This window comes from Scyliorhinus torazame, chromosome 3, assembly GCF_047496885.1.
Source record: "Scyliorhinus torazame isolate Kashiwa2021f chromosome 3, sScyTor2.1, whole genome shotgun sequence".
Classification (NCBI taxonomy): domain Eukaryota; kingdom Metazoa; phylum Chordata; class Chondrichthyes; order Carcharhiniformes; family Scyliorhinidae; genus Scyliorhinus; species Scyliorhinus torazame.
In genome coordinates, this window is record NC_092709.1 from 375,885,469 (window position 1) to 375,911,750 (window position 26,282).

Consider the following 26,282-nt stretch of genomic DNA (forward strand, 5'->3'; position numbering starts at 1 on the left):
TGTCACAGATACTGACACACACACAGCAACACACACACACACTGACACACACACAGACACACGCACACAGACACACACGCACACAGACACACACGCACACAGACTGACACAGATACTGACACACACACACAGCACACACACACACACTGACACACACACACTGACACACGCACACAGACACACACGCACACAGACTGACACAGATACTGACACACACACACAGCACACACACACACTGACACACACAGACTGACACACGCACACAGACACACACGCACACAGACTGACACAGATACTGACACACACACAGCACACACACAGATAAACACAGACACACAATTAAAATTGGGACTGTAAAAGTGTCCAGAATGGGATGGATGCAGAGATGTCAGGGCTGTGGGCCTGTCGGAGGATGGGACAGAGAGAGGAGGGAGGACATGGAGAGACTCTGCAGTGTGTGTGTGTGGGAGGGGGGGGGGGGGGTATATCGGGGATGTGGGGTGATAGGAGCCCCTCCCCTGCTCTGTGCCGGGGTGAGGAGCCCCTCCCCTGCTCTGTGCCGGGGTGAGGAGCTATTGGATGTAGTACGGTCTGACCACAAACCTGAGTGATGTGACTCCTGAGCTACAAGCAAACAGGAAGAGGGCGGTGGTATTGAGCAATGGGAGGACCGCAGTGGAATTCTTCATGTCCTGAACAAAGGAGATATATCTGTCCTCACACACAATCAGGATCTGGTTCTGATACGCAATGCTATTGTCCTGCCTGGAGGGGGCGGTGGACAGGGTAGCCACTGGGTATGTGTCATAGGGACAGATTACGTTGCTATTCCGGCAGCCTTGGGCGTTTGTGTGGTAATGAGCAGACCAGGACAGTGTGTTGCTGATGTACAATTGGCTCATGTGCCTAGCTGTGTGAAAGAAGGAGCTGGGAGAGGGGTGATAGGGATTATACCCAGTATCGAGCTGCTCTCTATATGGGACCAGAGCTCCGTAGAAAGGCTGGTGGGTGTAGCTGTGGTTGAAGCCCGGTGCAGGGGTGGGTATGTGGAGGAGGGTGCTCCAGTCCGGCGAGGTGTAGATTCTGGGATGGTAGCTAGCTTCAGAGATATTTCTGTAATATTTGAGCTTTTGCACAGGAACGGAATGGAACTCAAAGGCCTCAAGTAGCCTTGTTGTGAAGATACCCTGAAACACCTCGTAAAGATTGGAGTTATATGGAATTGAGACAAGCTGTTCAGGGGACATCATGTGGAACCGAATCTTACTCATTAACAAATCGACCATCTCGGCCCTCTCATTCTCAATTACCCACTGCTCCACAGCCTGGAACAGACGGAACTCATTCTCAATGACAATGTCAGATCTTTGCAGCAGGGCGTCTAGTTCTTCGCCAGCCATCTCGTACCACACCACTGACTTACTGAACGCTTCGCAGTTCCAAGCAAAATATTTCAGACAGATCTCTTTGAGGAAGGAATCTTCCACCGCCTCGGCGTAATTATAAAGCTCTAACTGGTGCTTGAAAGACTGGTCTTGTGGGAGAAGTTTGTAGAAGAGTTTATCACAGTAATCGCGAATGGCCGTCACCCCGTAATCCGAAGCCAGGTTGTGGATACACTTCACTGAAGACAGGTTGATGTATATTTTCCTCGTGTAAAAGTACCTGAGGAGGAAATGCCAATCAGAAAAGGTGCAGCTGATAATATTACAAATCCCCTCTCACCCCAGTGTAGCCAAAACACAAATAAACACGAGCCCCAATACACAAGCCCTAAACACGAACCCCAAAACACAAACTCCAAAACACGAGCCCACGGGTATCCACGGGTACAAAGCCTCATTGGCGGCATGATAGCACAGTGGTTAGCACTGTTGCTTCACAGCGCCAGGGTCCCGGGTTCGATTCCGGCTTGGGTCACTGTCTGTGTGGAGTCTGCGCGTCCTCCCCGTGTGTGCGTGGGTTTCCTCCGGGTGCTCCGGTTTCCTCCCACAAGTCCCGAAAGACGTGCTGTTAGGTGAATTGGACATTCTGAATTCTCCCTCTGTACCCGAACAGGCGCCGGAGTGTGGCGACACCCGAGCCCCCCCCCCCCCCGATGCTCCACCCCCAATAGGCCGATCTCCCGATAGCGTGGGGCTTGTGTGCGCTCAGTTTTCGGGGGCCTCACGTAGTGGCTGCGGACTGTGTCCAGCACCACCACAGTCGGGGTGGGGGGTGGGGGCAGCCGTTCTGCTGGCCAGGGCAGCTTCGGCGGAGGCTGGGGGATCGGCTATCTGGCAGGGACGACCGCCGCACGTCGCCGGCAAATCTTTACCTGCAGGTAAAGTCGGGGGCTTTGCGAGGCGCGCTTGCTACCCCCCCACCGGGCAGAACATCAGTGCGGGGGCGACGCTGACCGTTTGGTCATGAGACCAGACACTTCCTCCGGACATAGCCACTAAATCAGAGAATCACGCCCAACGGTATTATCAATCGCAAAACACAAATCAGCGCAAGCCCAAAAAAACAAGCCCAAAACAGGAATCCCAAAACACAAGCCCCCCAAACACAAGCCCCCCAAGCACAAGCCCCCCAAACACAAGCCCCCCAAACACAAGCCCCCCAAACACAAGTCCCCCAAACACAAGCCCCCCAAACACAAGCCCCCCAAACACAAGCCCCCCAAACACAAGCCCCCCAAACACAAGTCCCCCAAACACAAGCCCCCCAAACACAAGCCCCCCAAACACAAGTCCCCCAAACACAAGCCCCCCAAGCACAAGCCCCCCAAACACAAGCCCCCCAAACACAAGCCCCCCAAACACAAGCCCCCCAAGCACAAGCCCCCCAAACACAAGCCCCCCAAACACAAGCCCCCCAAACACAAGCAGGAGGAAGGCTGTTGTCAGTTGGTTAGAGTGTTAATAGTGATAATGTGGTGGAATCAATCCTGATCCAAGCATTTTCTCCTCCAATTTGGAGAACTCCACAGATCTTTGGGCATTAATGGAATTTGGGGATATGGGGATAGTTGAGGGAGTTGGGCTGAGATATATGACCAGCCATGACAGTGACTGAGAGATTAGGGCTACAGGAGCTGCCAATCCAACACCTGCTTCTATTTCCATAAGACCATAAACATGGGAGCAGAATTAGGCCACTCGGCCCATCGAGTCTGCTCCGCCATTCAATCATGGCTGATATTTTCTCATCCCCATTCTCCTGCCTTCTCCCCATAACCCCTGATCCCCTTATTCATCAGGAACCTATCTATCTCTGTCTTAAAGATACTCAGTGATTTGGCCTCCACAGCCTTCTGTGGCAAAAGAGTTCCACAGATTCACCACCCTCTGGGGGGAGAAATTCCTCCTCATCTCGGTTTTAAAGGATCGTCCCTTTTCCACAAATCTGAGACACAAAAATACTTCCCCGTGAAGTGGTCACAAGAAAGTTACTTTGTTAAACTCAAGGACTCTTATCGCATCCTCAAGGCTAAACTCAGAATAGGAAATAAGTTCTGGCAATGTCCTGGGAATCAATGACGTAAACACAAAGCCAGGGATATTCAGCTGAAATTCTGAAGTCAACGTTTAAGACAAAGTGCTTTTTGTGATTTTAAAATGCAAATAATTGATCAGTATTTATCTGCAGGAAAATCGCTTCTCGTCCACACACTGGAAGCATTATTCAAATCGAGAGAACAATCAAGTCAGCAGCAATAATCCCTCTCACCTACTGAGTATTTCCGTAACGCCCTCGCGAATGCCTCCGCCTGGCATTCCGACCCCCAGCCAGTCGCCACTCGTGCAAAAGGGTTTCTCACATCACAGCTCCTTTTTTTATAAATCATTTTAAATCTGCGCCCTCTCACTCTTGAACCTTTTACGAGGGGGGAACAGTGTGGTATTATAGGTATTACGGTACCTGATAGGCTGAAGAACCATTGGTGGAAACTGTATGCTTTCTATTGGTCAAGCTGTATGGTAGCTCCGCCCTGCTAGGCGGGGTATAAGAGCCCGTGCCGCCCCAGCAGCCTTCATTCTGTACCTGAGCTGCTGGGGGAAACATCGAGCTTATTAAAGCCTTCAGTTGGACTACAGCCTCGCTTTAGTGGTCATTGATCGTACATCAATTTAATAAGATAGTTTTTTAAGAAGAAAGGATGGAGCTCCGAATCAAGCCGGAGTGTCTGCAACTTAGCCCCCACGCGGCGAACTCAGCGGCAATCTTCAAGCACTGGCTGGCGTGGTTTAAAGGGTATCTCGAGACGGCCAAAAACGCACCCACGGGAGAGCAGAAACTGCACGTCCTGCACTCAAGGGTGAGCCCGGAGATTTACACCCTCATCGAGGAAGCGGAAGACTTCGATGCAGCAATGGAGCTGCTAAAAGGACACAATCTTCGCCCGGTAAACCAGGTCTACGCCCGGCACCTGCTTACAACAAGGCGACAAACCCCTGGGGAATCGCTGGAGGAATTCTACCGTGCACTCCTGGTGTTGGGAAGAAGCTGCGGCTGCCCGCAAGTTTCGGCGAGCGAACACACGGAACTCTTAGTCCAGGGACGCTTTCGTGGCAGGTATGCTTTCGTCACAAATCCGCCAGCGCCTGTTAGAAAAGGACACCCTGGGTCTCAGGGAGGCACGGGCCCCTGCAGGCTCCCTAGATGTGGCCTCCAGGAATGCCCGTGCTTACGTTCCCGGCCGCACGGCAGCCCCCTGGGCAGCGTGGAACCCCTCCGCGGCCGACCCCGAGACTTCCCCTATCCCCCCTCCTGCGCTGCAAGGCGGCCTGGCAACCCCGAGGGGCCCCACTGCTACTTTTGCAGGCAGGCCAAGCACCCCCGCCAGCACTGCCCGGCCCGCGCATCCACCTGCAAGGGATGCGGCAAAAAGGGCCATTTTGTGGGGGTATGTCAGGCCCGTGCGGTTGCCGCGGTCTCCGGTGTCGAATGCGGACCGCAACCACAAACCTCTCCACGGTCCCCGTGCGGCCAGTGGTCACCGCCATCTTCATATTCCAGGGCCACGTGCGGACCCCGGGCGCCGCCATCTTGTCCCGCGGACGCCACGTTCGATGGAAGGGCGCCACCATTTTGTGCACCCCAGCCATGTGCGACCAATGGGAGCCGCCATCTTGGATGAACTCCCAGGACCCCAGCTCGGCTGACCGCACACCGCCCGAAGAGAACTCTCAACTGCTGAGATTAACCTCGGTGACCCTGGATCAGTCCCGGCCTCGAACACTCTCAACAACAACAGCACTAATCAACGGGCACGAGACGTCCTGCTTCATCGACTCTGGGAGCACGGAGAGCTTCATACACCCCGACACGGTAAGGCGCTGTTCTCTCCTCATCCACCCCGTTAATCAAACAATCTCCCTGGCCTCCGGTTCCCACTCAGTGGAGATAAAGGGGTTTTGTGTAGCAAACCTCACAGTCCAGGGAGGGGAGTTAAAAAATTACCGGCTCTACGTCCTTCCCCACCTCTGCGCGGCCACACTCCGAGGTTTAGACTTCCAGTGTAATCTCCAAAGTCTAACTTTCAAATTCGGCGGCCCTATACCGCCCCCCTCACTGTCTGCGGCCTCACGACCCTTAAGGTCGACCCGCCTTCCCTGTTTGCGAACCTCACCCCGGATTGCAAACCCGTCGCCACCAGGAGCAGATGGTACAGTGCCCAAGACTGGATATTTATTAGGTCAGAGGTCCAAAGGCTGCTGAGGGAAGGAGTCATCGAAGCGAGCAACAGTCCCTGGAGAGCTCAGGTAGTGGTGGTAAAGGTCGGGGAGAAACATAGGATGGTCATCGACTACAGTCAGACCATCAACAGGTTTACGCAGCTGGACGAGTACCCTCTCCCCCGCATATCCGACCTGGTAAACAGGATCGCGCATTACAAGGTCTTCTCCACGGTGGATCTCAAGTCCGCCTACCACCAGCTCCCCATCCGCACTAGTGACCGCACAGCAACACGGCAACACGGCGACATGGCGACACCGGGGCACTGAGACACTGGGGCACTGAGACACTGGAAAACTGGGGCACTGGGAAACTGGGGCACTGGAAAACTGGGGCACTGGGAAACTGGGGCACTGGGAAACTGGGGACTGGGACACTGGGGCACAAGGACACTAGGGCACTGGGACATTGGGGCACTGTGACACTGGGGCACTGGGACACTGGTCATTGGGAAACTGGGGCACTGGGACACTGGTACATTGGGAAACTGGGGTACTGGAAAATGGCGCACTGAGACACTGGGACAGTGGACACTGGGCACTGGAAAACTGGGGCACTGGGAAACTGGGACACTGGGACATTGGTGCACTGGTGCACTAGGACACTGGGCACAAGGACATTGGGGCACTGGGACACTGGGGCACTGGGAAACTGGACACTGGGGCACTTGGGTACTGGGTCATGGCACTGGGACACTGGACACTGGGACACTAATACACTGGACACGGGGACACTGGGGTACTGGGGCACGGCACTGGGGCACTGGACATGGGGACACTGGGCACTGGGGCACTGGGACACTGAGACACTGGGACACGGCACTGGGACACTGATACACTGGACATGGGGACACTGGGCACTGGGACACCGGGACACTGGGGCACTGTGACACTGGTCATTGGGAAACTGGGACACTGGGAAACTGGGGCACTGGGAAACTGGGGCACTGGGACATTGGGACACTGGGGCACTGGGACACCGGGGCACTGGTCATTGGGAAACTGGGGCACTGGGAAAATGGGGCACTGAGTCACTGGGACAGTGGACACTGGGCACTGGAAAACTGGGGCACTGGGAAACTGGGGACTGGGACACTGGGGCACTGGGACATTGGGGCACTGGGACATTGGTGCACTGGGACATTGGGGCACTGGGAAACTGGACACTGGGGCACTGAGAAACTGGGGCACTTGGGTACTGGGTCATGGCACTGGGGTACTGGGGCACGGCACTGGGGCACTGGGGCACGGCACTGGGGCACTGGACATGGGGACACTGGGCACTGGGGCACTGGGACACTGAGACACTGGGTCACTGATACATTGGACATGGGGACACTGGGCACTGGGACACTGGGACACTGGGACATTGGGACACTGGGACATTGGGACACTGGGACATTGGGAAACTGGGACATTGAGGCACTGGGACATTGAGGCAACAAAGAACAAAGAACAAAGAAATGTACAGCACAGGAACAGGCCCTTCGGCCCTCCAAGCCCGTGCCGACCATGCTGCCCGACTAAACTACAATCTTCTACACTTCCTGGGTCCGTATCCTTCTATTCCCATCCTATTCATATATTTGTCAAGATGCCCCTTAAATGTCCCTATCGTCCCTGCTTCCACCACCTCCTCCGGTAGCGAGTTCCAGGTACCCACTACCCTCTGCATAAAAAACTTGCCTCGTACATCTACACTAAACCTTGCCCCTCTCACCTTAAACCTATGCCCCCTAGTAATTGACCCCTCTACCCTGGGGAAAAGCCTCTGACTATCCACTCTGTCTATGCCCCTCATAATTTTGTAGACCTCTATCAGGTCGCCCCTCAACCTCCTTCGTTCCAGTGAGAACAAACCGAGTTTATTCAATCGCTCCTCATAGCTAATGCCCTCCATACCAGGCAACATTCTGGTAAATCTCTTCTGCACCCTCTCTAAAGCCTCCACATCCTTCTGGTAGTGTGGCGACCAGAATTGAACACTATACTCCAAGTGTGGCCTAACTAAGGTTCTATACAGCTGCAACATGACTTGCCAATTCTTATACTCAATGCCCCGGCAATGAAGGCAAGCATGCCGTATGCCTTCTTGACTACCTTCTCCACCTGTGTTGCCCCTTTCAATGACCTGTGGACCTGTACTCCTAGATCTCTTTGACTTTCAATACTCTTGAGGGTTCTACCATTCACTGTATATTCCCTACCTGCGTTAGACCTTCCAAAATGCATTACCTCACATTTGTCCGGATTAAACTCCATCTGCCATCTCTCCGCCCAAGTCTCCAAACAATCTAAATCCTGCTGTATCCTCTGACAGTCCTCATCGCTATCCGCAATTCCACCAACCTTTGTGTCGCCTGCAAACTTACTAATCAGACCAGTTACATTTTCCTCCAAATCATTTATATATACTACAAACAGCAAAGGTCCCAGCACTGATCCCTGTGGAACACCACTGGTCACAGCCCTCCAATTAGAAAAGCATCCCTCCATTGCTACCCTCTGCCTTCTATGGCCTAGCCAGTTCTGTATCCACCTTGCCAGTTCACCCCTGACCCCGTGTGACTTCACCTTTTGTACTAGTCTACCATGAGGGACCTTGTCAAAGGCCTTACTGAAGTCCATATAGACAACATCTACTGCCCTACCTGCATCAATCATCTTAGTGACCTCCTCGAAAAACTCTATCAAGTTAGTGAGACACGACCTCCCCTTCACAAAACCGTGCTGCCTCTCACTAATACGTCCATTTGCTTCCAAATGGGAGTAGATCCTGTCTCGAAGAATTCTCTCCAGTAATTTCCCTACCACTGAAGTAAGGCTCACCGGCCTGTAGTTCCCGGGATTATCCTTGCTACCCTTCTTAAACAGAGGAACAACATTGGCTATTCTCCAGTCCTCCGGGATATCCCCTGAAGACAGCGAGAATCCAAAGATTTCTGTCTAGGCCTCAGCAATTTCCTCTCCAGCCTCCTTCAGTATTCTGGAGTAGATCCCATCAGGCCCCGGGGACTTATCTACCTTAATATTTTTTAAGACACCCAACACCTCGTCTTTTTGGATCTCAATGTGACCCAGGCTATCTACACACCCTTCTCCAGACTCAACATCTACCAATTCCTTCTCTTTGGTGAATACTGATGCAAAGTATTCATTTAGTACCTCGCCCATTTCCTCTGGCTCCACACATAGATTCCCTTGCCTATCCTTCAGTGGGCCAACCCTTACCCTGGCTACCCTCTTGCTTTTTATGTACGTGTAAAAAGCCTTGGGATTTTCCTTAACCCTATTTGCCAATGAATTTTCGTGACCCCTTCTAGCCCTCCTGACTCCTTGCTTAAGTTCCTTCCTACTTTCCTTATATGCCACACAGGCTTCGTCTGTTCCCAGCCTTTTAGCCCTGACAAATGCCTCCTTTTTCTTTTTGACGAGGCCTACAATATCACTCGTCATCCAAGGTTCGAGGCACTGGGCCATTGTGGCACTGGGACACTGGGGCACTGGGACACTGGGACACCGGGGGCACTGGGACACTGGGACACCGGGGGCACTGGGACACTGGTCATTGGGAAACTGGGGCACTGGGAAAATGGGGCACTGAGACACTGGGACAGTGGACACTGGGAAACTGGGGCACTGGGAAACTGGGGACTGGGACACTGGGGCACTGGGACACTGGGACATTGGGGCACTGGGACATTTGTGCACTGGGACAATGGTGCACTGGGACACTGGGCACTGGGATATTGGGGCACTGGGACACTGGGGCACTGGGCACTGGGAAACAGGACACTGGGGCACTGGGAAACTGGGGCTCTTGGGTACTGGGTCATGGCACTGGGACACTGGACACTGGGGCACTGGGGTACTGGGACACTGGGGCACTGGACATGGGGACACTGGGCACTGGGGCACTGGGACACTGAGACACTGGGACACGGCACTGGGACACTGATACACTGGACATGGGGACACTGGGCACTGGGACACCGGGGCACTGGGGCACTGTGACACTGGTCATTGGGAAACTGGGGCACTGGGAAACTGGGGCACTGGGAAACTTGGGCACTGGGACATTGGGACACTGGGGCACTGGGACACCGGGGCACTGGGACACTGGTCATTGGGAAACTGGGACACTGGGAAACTGGGGCACTGGGGCACTGGGACATTGGGACACTGGGACATTTGGGACACTGGGACATTGGGACATTGGGACACTGGGACATTGTGGCACTGGGACACTGGGGCAGTGGGCACTGGGATACTGGAGCACAGGGATACTGGAGCACAGGGCACTGGGGCACAGGGGCACTGGACACTGTGGCACTGGGGCATAGGGCACTGGGAAACCTGGGCACTGGGACACTGGGACACTGGGCACTGGGACACTGGGGCACTGGGACGCTGAGATACTGGGACACTGGTGCTCTGGGCACTGGGGCTCTGGGCACTGGGGCACTGGGACACAGGGCACTGGGACACAGGGCACTGGGATACTGGACACCTGGACACTGGACACTGGGGCACTGGGGCACTGGGACATTGAGATACTGGGACACTGGTGCTCTGGGCACTGGGACACTGGACACTGGGACACTGGGATGCTGAGATACTGGGACACTGGTGCTCTGGGCACTGGGGCTCTGGGCACTGGGCACTGGGGCACTGGGACACAGGGCACTAGGACACAGGTCACTGGGACACTGGACACCTGGACACTGGGACACTGGACACTGGGGCACTGGGACATTGAGACACTGGGACACTGGTGCTCTGGGCATTGGGGCTCTGGGCACTGGGGCTCTGGGCATTGGGGCTCTGGGCACTGGGGCTCTGGGCACTGGGGCACTGGGACACTGGGACACTGGTGCTCTGGGCATTGGGGCTCTGGGCACTGGGGCTCTGGGCACTGGGGCTCTGGGCACTGGGGCTCTGGGCACTGGGGCTCTGGGCACTGGGGCTCTGGGACACTGGGACACTGGTGCTCTGGGCATTGGGGCTCTGGGCACTGGGGCTCTGGGACACAGGGCACTAGGACACAGGTCACTGGGACACTGGACACCTGGACACTGGGACACTGGACACTGGGGCACTGGGACCTTGAGACACTGTGACACTGGACACTGGTGCTCTGGGCATTGGGGCTCTGGGCACTGGGGCACTGGGACACTGGGCACTGGGACACTGGGATGCTGAGACACTGGGACACTGGTGCTCTGGGCACTGGGGCACTGGGACACTGGGGCACTGCCCAATGACATTAGCCTGTGAATTTTCATCTCAATCATTGTCCACGCTGTGAAGCCCACACATCTGGCCCTGTCCACCTACCTGTGATACACAGAGATTGCTACTGAGCCGCCATGACTGACTGCGAGTGCAAGTTATCCAAACTGTGATTAGATCGACACTGAATGGAGCTCGGCGATGGAGGGGGGGAAGGGGATTGAGTGGGGAAGTGCCGCCTCGAGGCTCGGAAAGGCCTCCTCCTGGCTATGATGGTTGTCTGTCAGAAAGGGGAGATTACAGTCACACTTACAGAGCTGCAATGTACCTGATGAAATCATTGACAAATTTGACACAATCCTTGGACACGATCATACGAAAGATCTTAGTCTGGCTTTTACTGATGAGGTTTCCGTCAGTGTGCATGGCGAAGATCAGGCTGTGTACACAAGACCTCAGCTCAACTTTCCCATTTTCCAAAGCGATCACAGTGATGTTCATATCACAATTACTCCGAGTGATGTATAAGCGATTTAATGAATTGGAAAATTCGGCCGTAAGATCCAGCCTGTAGCCAAAGAAATTCTCAATCCTCCCTGGAAAACAAGACAGTCAGTGACACACGCACAACCACACACACACAACACACACACACACACCACACACACACACCACACACACACAACACACACACACAAAGCACACACACACACAACACACACACACAACGCACAACACACACACACACACACACAAAGCACACACACACACAAAACACACATACACACACACACACACACACACGCACTCACACACACACACACAAAGCACACACACACACAAAACACACATACACACACGCACTCACAACACACAGTCAGTGACACACACACAACACACAGTCAGTGACACACACACAACACACACACAACGCACACACACACATACAACACACACAGTCCCAAGACAGTCAGTGACACACAAACAACACACACGCACAAACAAGCGCACACACACACACACGCACACACAACACACAGTCAGTGACACACAACACACAGTCAGTGACACACACACAACACACACACAGTCAGTGACACACACACAACACACAGTCAGTGATACACACACAACACACACACACACAGTCAGTGACACACACACAACACACAGTCAGTGACACACACAACACACACACACACAGTCAGTGACACACAGATCACCTGGTCCACATTTCAAACCCACGCAACACGCACACATACACACACGCGCGCACACACACACGCACACAACACACACACACAAAACACAAAACACACACACACACACACAACACAAACACACACGCACATACACACAGACACATAACACAACACACACACGCACGCACACGCACAACACAACACACACGCACACACACACACAACACAACACACACGCACACATACACACACGCAACACACACACACAGACACACGCACACACACACAGCACACACACGCATGCGTGCACACACACACACTCACACACACACAACACAAACACACACACACGCACATACACACACAACACACACGCACACACACACACAACACACACACACAAACACAACACACACACACAACACACGCGCACATGCACACAACACGCACACACACCACACTAATGCACACACACCACACTCGCACACGCACAACACACACACACCACACACACATGCACAACATGCACACACACACACCACACACACACACGCACGTAGTGTTGGGGTTATGGGGTTACTGGGTTATGGGGATAGAGTGGAGGTGTTGACCTTGGGTCGGGTGCTCTTTCCAAGAGCCGGTGCAGACCTGATGGGCCGAATGGCCTCCTTCTTCACATTAAATTCTATGATAATCTATGATTCTATGACAACATGAACACATACACAACAGACAAACACACATGCACACACACAACACACACACAACACACACACACAACACACCATAGAACATAGAAAATACAGCACAGAACAGGCCCTTCGGCCCACGATGTTGTGCCGAACCTTTGTCCCAGATTAATCATAGATTATCATTGAATTTACAGTGCAGAAGGAGGCCATTCGGCCCTTTGAGTCTGCACCGGCTCCTGGAAAGAGCACCCTACCCAAACTCAACACCTCCACCCAACACCAAGGGCAATTTTGGACACTAAGGGCAATTTATCATGGCCAATCCAACTAACCTGCACATCTTTGGACTGTGGGAGGAAACCGGAACACCCGGAAGAAACCCACGCAGACACGGGGAGGACGTGCAGACTCCGCACAGACAGTGACCCAAGCCGGAATCGAACCTGGGACCCTGGAGCTGTGAAGCAATTGTGCTATCCACAATGCTACCGTGCTGCCCTTAAGAACAAATAAATCTATACTATATCATTTTACCGTAATCCATGTACCTATCCAATAGCTGCTTCAAGGTCCCTAATGTTTCCGACTCAACTACTTCCACAGGCAGTGCATTCCATGCCCCCACTACTCTCTGGGTAAAGAACCTACCTCTGATATCCCTCCTGTATCTTCCACCTTTGACCTTAAATTTATGTCCCCTTGTAATGGTTTGTTCCACCCGGGGAAAAAGTCTCTGACTGTCTACTCTATCTATTCCCCTGATCATCTTATAAACCTCTATCAAGTCGCCCCTCATCCTTCTCCGTTCTAATGAGAAAAGGCCTAGCACCCTCAACCTTTCCTCGTAAGACCTACTCTCCATTCCAGGCAACATCCTGGTAAATCTTCTTTGCACCTTTTCCAAAGCTTCCACATCCTTCCTAAAATGAGGCGACCAGAACTGTACACAGTACTCCAAATGTGGCCTTACAAAAGTTTTGTACAGCTGCATCATCACCTCACGGCTCTTAAATTCAATCCCTCTGTTAATGAACGCGAGCACACCATAGGCCTTCTTCACAGCTCTATCCACTTGAGTGGCAACTTTCAAAGATGTATGAACATAGACCCCAAGATCTCTCTGCTCCTCCACAATGCCAAGAACTCTACCGTTAACCCTATATTCCGCATTCATATTTGTCCTTCCAAAATGGACAACCTCACACTTTTCAGGGTTAAACGCCATCTGCCATTTCTCAGCCCAGCTCTGCATCCTATCTATGTCTCTTTGCAGCCGACAACAGCCCTCCTTACTATCCACAACTCCACCAATCTTCGTATCATCTGCAAATTTACTGACCCACCCTTCAACTCCCTCATCCAAGTCATTAATGAAAATCACAAACAGCAGAGGACCCAGAACTGATCCCTGCGGTACGCCACTGGTAACTGGGATCCAGGCTGAATATTTGCCATCCACCACCACTCTCTGACTTCTATCGGTTAGCCAGTTCGTTATCCAACTGGCCAAATTTCCCACTATTCCATGCCTCCTTACTTTCTGCAGAAGCCTACCATGGGGAACTTTATCAAATGCCTTACTAAAATCCATGTACACTACATCCACTGCTTTACCTTCATCCACATGCTTGGTCACCTCCTCAAAGAATTCAATAAGACTTGTAAGGCAAGACCTACCCCTCACAAATCCGTGCTGACTATCCCTAATCAAGCAGTGTCTTTCCAGATGCTCAGAAATCCTATCCTTCAGTACCCTTTCCATTACTTTGCCTACCACCGAAGTAAGACTAACTGGCCTGTAATTCCCAGGGTTATCCCTAGTTCCTTTTTTGAACAGGGGCACGACATTCGCCACTCTCCAATCCCCTGGTACCACCCCTGTTGACAGTGAGGACGAAAAGATCATTGCCAACGGCTCTGCAATTTCATCTCTTGCTTCCCATAGAATCCTTGGATATATCCTGTCAGGCCCGGGGGACTTGTCTATCCTCAAGTTTTTCAAAATGCCCAACACATCTTCCTTCCTAACAAGTATTTCCTCGAGCTTACCAATCTGTTTCACACTGTCCTCTCCAACAATATCGCCCCTCTCATTTGTAAATACAGAAGAAAAGTACTCATTCAAGACCTCTCCTATCTCTTCAGACTCAATACACAATCTCCCGCTACTGTCCTTGATTGGACCTACCCTCGCTCTAGTCATTCTCATATTTCTCACATATGTGTAAAAGGCCTTGGGGTTTTCCTTGATCCTACCCGCCAAAGATTGTTCATGCCCTCTCTCAGCTCTCCTAATCCCTTTCTTCAGTTCCCTCCTGGCTATCTTGTATCCCTCCAATGCCCTGTCTGAACCTTGGTTCCTCAGCCTTACATAAGTCTCCTTTTTCCTCTTAACAAGACATTCAACCTCTCTTGTCAACCATGGTTCCCTCACTCGACCATCTCTTCCCTGCCTGACAGGGACATACATATCAAGGACACGTAGCACCTGTTCCTTGAACAAGTTCCACATTTCACTTGTGTCCTTCCCTGCCAGCCTATGTTCCCAACTTATGCACTTCAATTCTTGTCTGACAACATCGTATTTACCCTTCCCCCAATTGTAAACCCTGTTGCATGCACCTATCCCTCTCCATTACTAAAGTGAAAGTCACAGAATTGTGGTCACTATCTCCAAAATGCTCCCCCACTAACAAATCTATCACTTGCCCTGGTTCATTATCCAGTACTAAATCCAATATTGCCCCTCCCCTGGTCGGACAATCTACACACTGTGTTAGAAAAACTTCCTGGACACACTGCACAAACACCACCCCATCCAAACTATTTGATCTAAAGAGTTTCCACTCAATGTTTGGGAAGTTGAAGTCACCCATGACTACTACCCTGTTTCCCAATCTGTTCCTCCACATCTCTGCTACTATTGGGGGGCCTATAGAAAACTTCTAACAAGGTGACTGCTCCTTTCCTATTTCTGACTTCAACCCATACTACCTCAGTGGGCAGATACTGTGCGGAGTCTGCACATCCTCCCCGTGTGTGCGTGGGTTTCCTCCGGGTGCTCCGGTTTCCTCCCACAGTCCAAAGATGTGCAGGTTAGGTGGATTGGCCATGATAAATTGCCCTTAGTGTCCAAAATTGCCCTTAGTGTTGGGTGGGGTTACTGGGTTATGGGGATAGGGTGGAGGTGTTGGCCTTGGGTAGGGTGCTCTTTCCAAGAGCTGGTGCAGACTCGATGGGCCGAATGGCCTCCTTCTGCACTGTAAATTCTATGATACTCCTCGAACTGCCTTTCTGCAGCTGTTATACTATCTTTAATTAACAATGCCACCCTCCACCCCCCCCCCCACCTCTTTTACCACCCTCCCTAATCTTATTGAAACATCTATAACCAGGGACCTCCAAGAACCATTTCTGCCCCTCTACTATCCAAGTTTCCGTGGGGGCCACCACATCGTAGTCCCAAGTACCGATCCATGCCTTAAGTTCACCCACCTTATTCCTGATGCTTCTTGCGTTGAAGTATACACACTTCAACCCATCTCCGTGCCTGCAAGTACTCTCCTTTGTCAGTGTTCCCTTCCCCACTGCCTCATTACACGCTTTGGAGTCCTGAATATCGGCTACCTTAGTTGCTGGACTACAAATCCGGTTCCCATTCCCCTGCCAAATTAGTTTAAACCCTCCCGAAGAGTACTAGAAAACCTCCCTCCCAGGGTATTGGTGCCCCTCTGGTTCAGATGCAACCCGTCCTGCTTGTACAGGTCCCACCTTCCCCAGAATGCGCTCCAATTATCCAAATACCTGAAGCCCTCCCTCCTACACCATTCCTGCAGCCACGTGTTCAGCTGCACTCTCTCCCTATTCCTAGCCTCGCTATCACGTGGCACCGGCAACAAACCAGAGATGACAACTCTGTCTGTCCTGGCTTTTAACTTCCAGCTTAACTCCCTAAACTTGTTTATTACCTCCACACACCTTTTCCCACCTACGTCGTTGGTACCAATGTGCACCACAACTTCTGGCTGCTCCCCCTCCCCCTTAAGGATCCTGAAGACACGATCCGAGACATCCCTGGCCCTGGCACCCGGGAGGCAACATACCTTCCGGGAGTCTCGCTCGCGACCACAGAGTCTCCTATCTATTCCCCTAACCATTGAATCTCCGACAACTATTGTTTTTCTATTCTCCCCCCTTCCCTTCTGAGCCCCAGAGCCAGACCCAGTGCCAGAGACCTGGCCGCTAGGGCCTTCCCCCGGTAGGTCATCCCCCCCAACAGCATCCAAAACGGTATACTTGTTTTGAAGGGGAACGGCCACGAGGGATCCCTGCACTGTCTGCCTGTTTGTTTTTTTCCCCCTGACTGTAACCCAGCTATTCCTGTCCTGTACCTTGGGTGTGGTTACCTCCCTGTAACTCTTCTCAATCACCCCCTCTGCCTCCCGGATGATCCGAAGTTCATCCAGCTTCAGCTCCAGTTCCCTAACACGGTCTTTGAGGAGCTGAAGTTGGGTGCACTTCCCGCAGGTATAGTCAGTGGGGACACCGGTGGTATCCCTCACCACCCACATCCTACAGGAGGAGCATGTAACTGGCCTAGCCTCCATCCCCTCTTACCTGACAGAATATAGCTGCCCTGTGGACTAACTAGATCTCCGCCCTCCGACCCTGCTCCCAGTCAACTACACTTTCTGTAAACTCCTGGAGTTTCAGCGGGAGCGGAGTGCAGAGGCTGCTGGTGGGTGAGTATTTTTAGTAAACACTTACCTGGTCCCGTTTTCGGTCCCTCTTTGCTGTTGTTTTTTTAAATTTTATTGTTTAAGGCGGGAACAGGAAGTTCGACCCGCGGACTTCTGGGAAGTCCCTCACCAATAAATTCTGGTGGAGAGGAAACCCGCCCTCCTCCTCTAACCTAATAATAAAACCCATTGGTGTGAGGTAAGTACCATATTGTATTATTATTATTATTTATTTTTTTAAATTTAATTTAGTTGTTAGCCAGATCTTGGTAGAAAGTTAGAGGGATGGCAGGGAAGGGAGTGCAATGTTCCTCCTGCAGGATGTTTGAGGTGAGGGATGCAGTTAGTGTCCCTGCTGATTTTACCTGCAGGAAGTGCTGCCATCTCCAGCTCCTCCAAGACCGAGTTAGGGAACTGGAGCTGGAGTTGGAAGAACTTCGGATCATTCGGGAGGCAGAGGGGGTCATAGATAGCAGCTTCAGGGAATTGGTTACACCAAAGATTGGAGATAGGTGGGTAACTGTAAGAGGGACTGGGAAGAAGCAGTCAGTGCAGGGATCCCCTGCGGTCGTTCCCCTGAGAAACAAGTATACCGCTTTGGATACTTGTGGGGCGGGGACTGACCAGGGGTAAGCCATGGGGTACGGGCCTCTGGCACGGAGTCTGTCCCTGTTGCTCAGAAGGGAAGGGGGGAGAGGAGCAGAGCATTAGTAATTGGGGACTCGATAGTCAGGGGCACAGATAGGAGATTTTGTGGGAGCGTGAGAGACTCACGTTTGGTATGTTGCCTCCCAGGTGCAAGGGTACGTGATGTCTCGGATCGTGTTTTCCGGGTCCTTAGGGGGGAGGGGGAGCAGCCCCAAGTCATGGTCCACATTGGCACTAACGACATAGGTAGGAAAGGGGACAAGGATGTCAGGCAGGCTTTCAGGGAGCTAGGATGGAAGCTCAGAACTAGAACAAACAGAGTTGTTATCTCTGGGTTGTTGCCCGTGCCACGTGATAGTGAGATGAGGAATAGGGAGAGAGAGCAATTAAACACATGGCTACAGGGATGGTGCAGGCGGGAGGGATTCCGATTTCTGGATAACTGGGGCTCTTTCTGGGGAAGGTGGGACCTCTACAGACAGGATGGTCTACATCTGAACCTGAGGGGCACAGATATCCTGGGGGGGAGATTTGTTAGTGCTCTTTGGGGGGGGTTTAAACTAATGCAGCAGGGGCATGGGAACCTGGATTGTAGTTTTAGGGTAAGGGAGAATGAGAGTATAGAGGTCAGGAGCTCAGATTTGACGTCGCAGGAGGGGGCCAGTGTTCAGGTAGGTGGTTTGAAGTGTGTCTACTTCAATGCCAGGAGTATACGAAATAAGGTAGGGGAACTGGCAGCATGGGTTGGTACCTGGGACTTTGATGTTGTGGCCATTTCGGAGACATGGATAGAGCAGGGACAGGAATGGATGTTGCAGGTTCCGGGGTTTAGGTGTTTTAGTAAGCTCAGAGAAGGAGGCAAAAGAGGGGGAGGTGTGGCGCTGCTAGTCAAGAGCAGTATTACGGTGGCGGAGAGGATGCTAGATGGGGACTCATCTTCCGAGGTAGTATGGGCTGAGGTTAGAAACAGGAAAGGAGAGGTCACACTGTTGGGAGTTTTCTATAGGCCTCCGAATAGTTCTAGGGATGTAGAGGAAAGGATGGCGAGGATGATCCTGGAGAAGAGCGAAAGTAACAGGGTAGTTATTATGGGAGACTTTAACTTTCCAAATATTGACTGGAAAAGATATAGTTCGAGTACATTAGATGGGTCGTTTTTTGTACAGTGTGTGCAGGAGGGTTTCCTGACACAATATGTTGACAGGCCAACAAGAGGCGAGGCCACGTTGGATTTGGTTTTGGGTAATGAACCAGGCCAGGTGTTGGATTTGGAGGTAGGAGAGCACTTTGGGGACAGTGACCACAATTCGGTGACGTTTACGTTAATGATGGAAAGGGATAAGTATACACCGCAGGGCAAGAGTTATAGCTGGGGGAAGGGCAATTATGATGCCATTAGACGTGACTTGGGGGGGATAAGGTGGAGAAGTAGGCTGCAAGTGTTGGGCACACTGGATAAGTGGGGCTTGTTCAAGGATCAGCTACTGCGTGTTCTTGATAAGTATGTACCGGTCAGGGAGGGAGGAAGGCATCGAGCGAGGGAACCGTGGTTTACCAAAGAAGTGGAATCTCTTGTTAAGAGGAAGAAGGAGGCCTATGTGAAGATGAGGTGTGAAGTTTCAGTTGGGGAGATGGATAGTTACAAGGTAGCGAGGAAGGATCTAAAGAGAGAGCTAAGACGAGCACGGAGGGGACATGAGAAGTATTTGGCAGGTAGGATCAAGGAAAACCCAAAAGCTTTCTATAGGTATGTCAGGAATAAGCGAATGACTAGGGAAAGAGTAGGACCAGTCAAGGACAGGGATGGGAAGTTGTGTGTGGAGTCTGAAGAGATAGGCGAGATACTAAATGAATATTTTTCGTCAGAATTCACTCAGGAAAAAGATAATGTTGTGGAGGAGAATGCTGAGACCCAGGCTATTAGAATAGATGGCATTGAGGTACGTAGGGAAGAGGTGTTGGCAATTCTGGACAGGCTGAAAATAGATAAGTCCCCGGGACCTGATGGGATTTATCCTAGGATTCTCTGGGACGCCAGGGAAGAGATTGCTGGACCTTTGGCTTTGATTTTTATGTCATCATTGGCTACAGGAATAGTGCCAGAGGACTGGAGGATAGCAAATGTGGTCCCTTTGTTCAAAAAGGGGAGCAGTGACAACCCCGGCAACTATAGACAGGTGAGCCTCACGTCTGTAGTGTGTAAAGTCTTGGAGGGGATTATAAGAGACAAGATTTATAATCATCTAGATTGGAATAATATGATCAGGGATAGTCAGCATGGCTTTGTGAAGGGTAGGTCATGCCTCACAAACCTTATCGAGTTCTTTGAGAAGGTGACTGAACAGGTAGACGAGGGTAGAGCAGTTGATGTGGTGTATATGGATTTCAGTAAAGCGTTTGATAAGGTTCCCCACGGTAGGCTATTGCAGAAAATATGGAGGCTGGGGATTGAGGGTGATTTAGAGATGTGGATCAGAAATTGGCTAGCTGAAAGAAGACAGAGGGTGGTGGTTGATGGGAAAAGTTCAGAATGGAGCTCAGTTACAAGTCGCGTACCACAAGGATCTGTTCTGGGGCCGTTGCTGTTTGTCATTTTTATCAATGACCTAGAGGAGGGCGCAGAAGGGTGGGTGAGTAAATTTGCAGACGACACTAAAGTCGGTGGTGTTGTCGACAGTGCGGAAGGATGTAGCAGGTTACAGAGGGATATAGATAAGCTGCAGAGCTGGGCTGAGAGGTGGCAAATGGAGTTTAATGTAGAGAAGTGTGAGGTGATTCACTTTGGAAGGAATAACAGGAATGTGGAATATTTGGCTAATGGTAAAGTTCTTGGAAGTGTGGATGAGCAGAGGGATCTAGGTGTCCATGTACATAGATCCCTGAAAGTTGCCACCCAGGTTGATAGGGTTGTGAAGAAGGCCTATGGAGTGTTGGCCTTTATTGGTAGAGGGATTGAGTTCCGGAGTCAGGAGGTCATGTTGCAGCTGTACAGAACTCTGGTACGGCCGCATTTGGAGTATTGCGTACAGTTCTGGTCACCGCATTATAGGAAGGACTTGGAGACTTTGGAGGGGGTGCAGAGGAGATTTACCAGGATGTTGCCTGGTATGGAGGGAAAATCTTATGAGGAAAGGCTGATGGACTTGAGGTTGTTTTCGTTGGGGAGAAGAAGGTTAAGAGGAGACTTAATAGAGGCATACAAAATGATCAGGGGGTTAGATAGGGTGGACAGTGAGAGCCTTCTCCCGCGGATGGAAATGGCTGACACGAGGGGACATGGCTTTAAACTGAGGGGTAATAGATATAGGACAGAGGTCAGAGGTAGGTTCTATACGCAAAGAGTAGTGAGGCTGTGGAATGCCCTACCTGCAACAGTAGTGAACTCGCCAACATTGAGGGCATTTAAGAGTTTATTGGATAAACATATGGATGATAATGGCATAGTGTAGGTTAGATGGCTTTTGTTTCGGTGCAACATTGTGGGCCGAAGGGCCTGTACTGCGCTGTATCGTTCTATGTTCTATGTTCTTCTCACTCTTTGCGGAAATGTCAGAAACAAAATGAAAGGAGCACCTAACTCCCTCCTCACCTAACTCCCTCGGTCACCAAACTCTTACTATAGCACTCAAAAAGCACCAAATTCAGCACTCCCTCGGTCACCAAACTCTTACTATAGCACTCAAAAAGCACCAAATTCAGCACTCAGTGCAAACAAAGTCTGCACTGTAGGGGATCACTTTTATACTGTGAATCTAGCCTCTGAAAACTGGCCTAATCCAAATAACTAATTAACAAGCTCCAGCTGCAAGTGCCTACAAGTAGAAGCCTGTTTAAAGCTGATTGAAAATTCACCTTCTTCTAAACCAAACAGCAACTTTTAAGTTAATTAACTAAATACACGCACACGCACTCACACACACACATACACACACACACGCACACACACACACACACACATACACATGCACACACACACATACACACACACATGCACATACACAAACATACACACACACAACACACACTCACACACAAACACACACACGCACAACACACGCACACAACACAACACACACACACATACACGCACTCACACACACACATACACACACACGCGCACACACATGCACACACACACATATACAACACACACACATACACACACACACACATACACACACACACACATACACAACACACACATACACAACACACACACACGCACACACACATACACAACACACACACACATACACACACACTCAACACATGCACACAACACACACACACACATACACGCACTCACACACACACACACAACACACACACATACACATACACAACACACACACAACACACACACATACACAACACACACACAACACACACACATACACAACACACACACAACACACACACATACACAACAAACACGCGCGCGCACACACATACACAACACACACACAACACACACACGCACACACACACACATACACAACACACACACACGCACACACACTAACACACACATACACAACACACACGCGCGCACACACACACACATACACACACACACTCACACACACACAACACACACACACACATACACGCACTCACACACACACACACATACACAACACACACACAACACACACACGCACACACACACACATACACAACACACACACATATACACAACACACACACACACACACACAACAAACACTAACACACACATACACAACACACACACACACGCGCACACACACATACACACACACAACACACACACACACACATACATTTGGGGCAGCACGGTAGCATTGTAGATAGCACAATTGCTTCACAGCGCCACGGTCCCAGGTTCGATTCCGGCTTGGGTCATTGTCTGTGCGGAGTCTGCACGTTCTCCCCGTGTGTGCGTGGGTTTCCTCCGGGTGCTCCGGTTTCCTCCCACAGTCCAAAGATGTGCGGGTTAGGTGGATTGGCCATGATAAATTGCCCTTAGTGTCCAAAATTGCCCGTGGGGTTACTGGGTTATGGGGATAGGGTGGAGGTGTTGACCTTGGGTAGGGTGCTCTTTCCAAGAACCGGTGCAGACTCGATGGGCTGAATGGCCTCCTTCTGCTCTGTAAATTCTATGATAATGATCTATGATACACACACACACACACACGCACAACACAACACACACACACACGCACGCACACACACAACACACACACATACCAGGCCAGGTGTTAGATTTGGAGGTAGGTGAGCACTTTGGGGACAGTGACCACAATTCGGTGACGTTTACGTTAGTGATGGAAAGGGATAAGTATACACCGCAGGGCAAGAGTTATAGCTGGGGGTAGGGCAATTATGATGCCATTAGACGTTACTTGGGGGGGGATAAGGTGGAGAAGTAGGCTGCAAGTGTTGGGCACACTGGATAAGTGGGGCTTGTTCAAGGATCAGCTACTGCGTGTTCTTGATAAGTATGTACCGGTCAGGCAGGGAGGAAGGCGTCGAGCGAGGGAACCATGGTTTACCAAAGAAGTGGAATCTCTTGTTAAGAGGAAGAAGGAGGCCTATGTGAAGATGAGGTGTGAAGTTTCAGTTGGGGCGATGGATAGTTACGAGGTAGCGAGGAAGGATCTAAAGAGAGAGCTAAGACGAGCAAGGAGGGGACATGAGAAGTATTTGGCAGGTAGGATCAAGCAAAACCCAAAAGCTTTCTATAGGTATGTCAGGAATAAAAGAATGACTAGGGTAAGAGTAGGACCAGTCAAGGACAGGGATGGGAAGTTGTGTGTGGAGTCTGAAGAGATAGGCGAGATACTAAATGAATATTTTTCGTCGGTATTCACTCAGGAAAAAGATAATGTTGTGGAGGAGAATGCTGAGACCCAGGCTATTAGAATAGATGGCATTGAGGTACGTAGGGAAGAGGTGTTGGCAATTCTGGACAGGCTGAAAATAGATAAGTCCCCGGACCTGATGGGATTTATCCTAGGATTCTCTGGGAGGCCAGGGAAGAGATTGCTGGACCTTTGGCTTTGATTTTTATGTCATCATTGGCTACAGGAATAGTGCCAGAGGACTGGAGGATAGCAAATGTGGTCCCTTTGTTCAAAAAGGGGAGCAGAGACAACCCCGGCAACTACAGACCGGTGAGCCTCACGTCTGTAGTGGGTAAAGTCTTGGAGGGGATTATAAGAGACAAGATTTATAATCATCTAGATAGGAATAATATGATCAGGGATAGTCAGCATGGCTTTGTGAAGGGTAGGTCATGCCTCACAAACCTTATCGAGTTCTTTGAGAAGGTGACTGAACAGGTAGACGAGGGTAGAGCAGTTGATGTGGTGTATATGGATTTCAGTAAAGCGTTTGATAAGGTTCCCCACGGTAGGCTATTGCAGAAAATACAGAGGCTGGGGATTGAAGGTGATTTAGAGATGTGGATCAGAAATTGGCTAGCTGAAAGAAGACAGAGGGTGGTGGTTGATGGGAAATGTTCAGAATGGAGTACAGTCACAAGTGGAGTACCACAAGGATCTGTTCTGGGGCCGTTGCTGTTTGTCATTTTTATCAATGACCTAGAGGAAGGCGCAGAAGGGTGGGTGAGTAAATTTGCAGACGATACTAAAGTCGGTGGTGTTGTCGATAGTGTGGAAGGATGTAGCAGGTTACAGAGGGATATAGATAAGCTGCAGAGCTGGGCTGAGAGGTGGCAAATGGAGTTTAATGTAGAGAAGTGTGAGGTGATTCACTTTGGAAGGAATAACAGGAATGCGGAATATTTGGCTAATGGAAAAGTTCTTGGAAGTGTGGATGAGCAGAGGGATCTAGGTGTCCATGTACATAGATCCCTGAAAGTTGCCACCCAGGTTGATAGGGTTGTGAAGAAGGCCTATGGAGTTGCGTGTGTGTGCGCACAGACACATACACACAACACACACACACAACACAACACACGCACACACATACACGCACACACACACACGCACATGCACACAACACACACACACCACACTCACACACGCAAAACACACACACACCACACACACACACGCACGTAGTGTTGGGTGGGTATACTGGGTTATGGGGATAAAGTGGAGGTGTGTGTTTGGGTAGGGTTCTCTTTCCAAGAGCCGGTGCAGACTCGATGGGCCGAATGGCCTCCTTCTTCACTGTAAATTCTATGATAATCTATGACAACATGCACACACACACACAACACAACCCACACGCACATGCACACACGCACAACAGACAAACACACACGTGCACAGACACACACAACACTCACACACACATACACAACACACACACACACACACACATACACAACACACACACACACAACACACACACACACACACAACACACACACACACAACACACGCGCACAACACACACACAAACAACATACACACACGTGCACAGACACACACACACACAACACGCGCACACATACACAACACACACACATACACAACACACACACAAAACACACATAACACACACACAACACACACACAACACACGCGCACAACACACGCGCACAACACACACACATACACACACATGCACACACACACAACACACACACACAAACAACACACACACACACACAACGTACTAACACACACACACAGCGCACTCACACACGCACAACATGCACACACCACACAAACACACACAATATGCACACACGCACACACAAACACACACACGCAACACACGCACACAACACGACACATGCACACGCACGCACACAACACACACACATGCACACACGCACAACACGCACACACCACACAAACACGCACAAAATGCACTCACACATGCACACACAAACACACACACGCAACACACACAACACAACACACACAACACACACATACCACACTCACACACGCACAACACGCACACACCACACACACACATGCACAACATACACACACATACACAACACAACCCACACGCACATGCACACACGCACAACACGCACACACCACACACACGCACAACACACACACACACACACACACACAC

At 50.9% G+C, this 26,282-nt stretch overlaps 1 protein-coding gene across 1 annotated transcript in view; it reads right to left on the reverse strand.

Moving 5' to 3' along the window:
* Nucleotides 1-572: 572 nt before the first annotated feature.
* The window catches only part of LOC140409454 (galectin-3-binding protein-like), a 130,050-nt gene continuing 104,340 nt past the window's right edge, over nt 573-26,282 (reverse strand). Inside the window, exons 3-4 of the mRNA XM_072497886.1 lie at nt 11,269-11,551; nt 573-1,665 (exon numbers count right to left, since the gene is read on the reverse strand). Of these exons, the coding sequence (XP_072353987.1) occupies nt 573-1,665; nt 11,269-11,551 (1,376 nt within the window). The remainder of the gene's footprint in view (nt 1,666-11,268; nt 11,552-26,282) is intronic.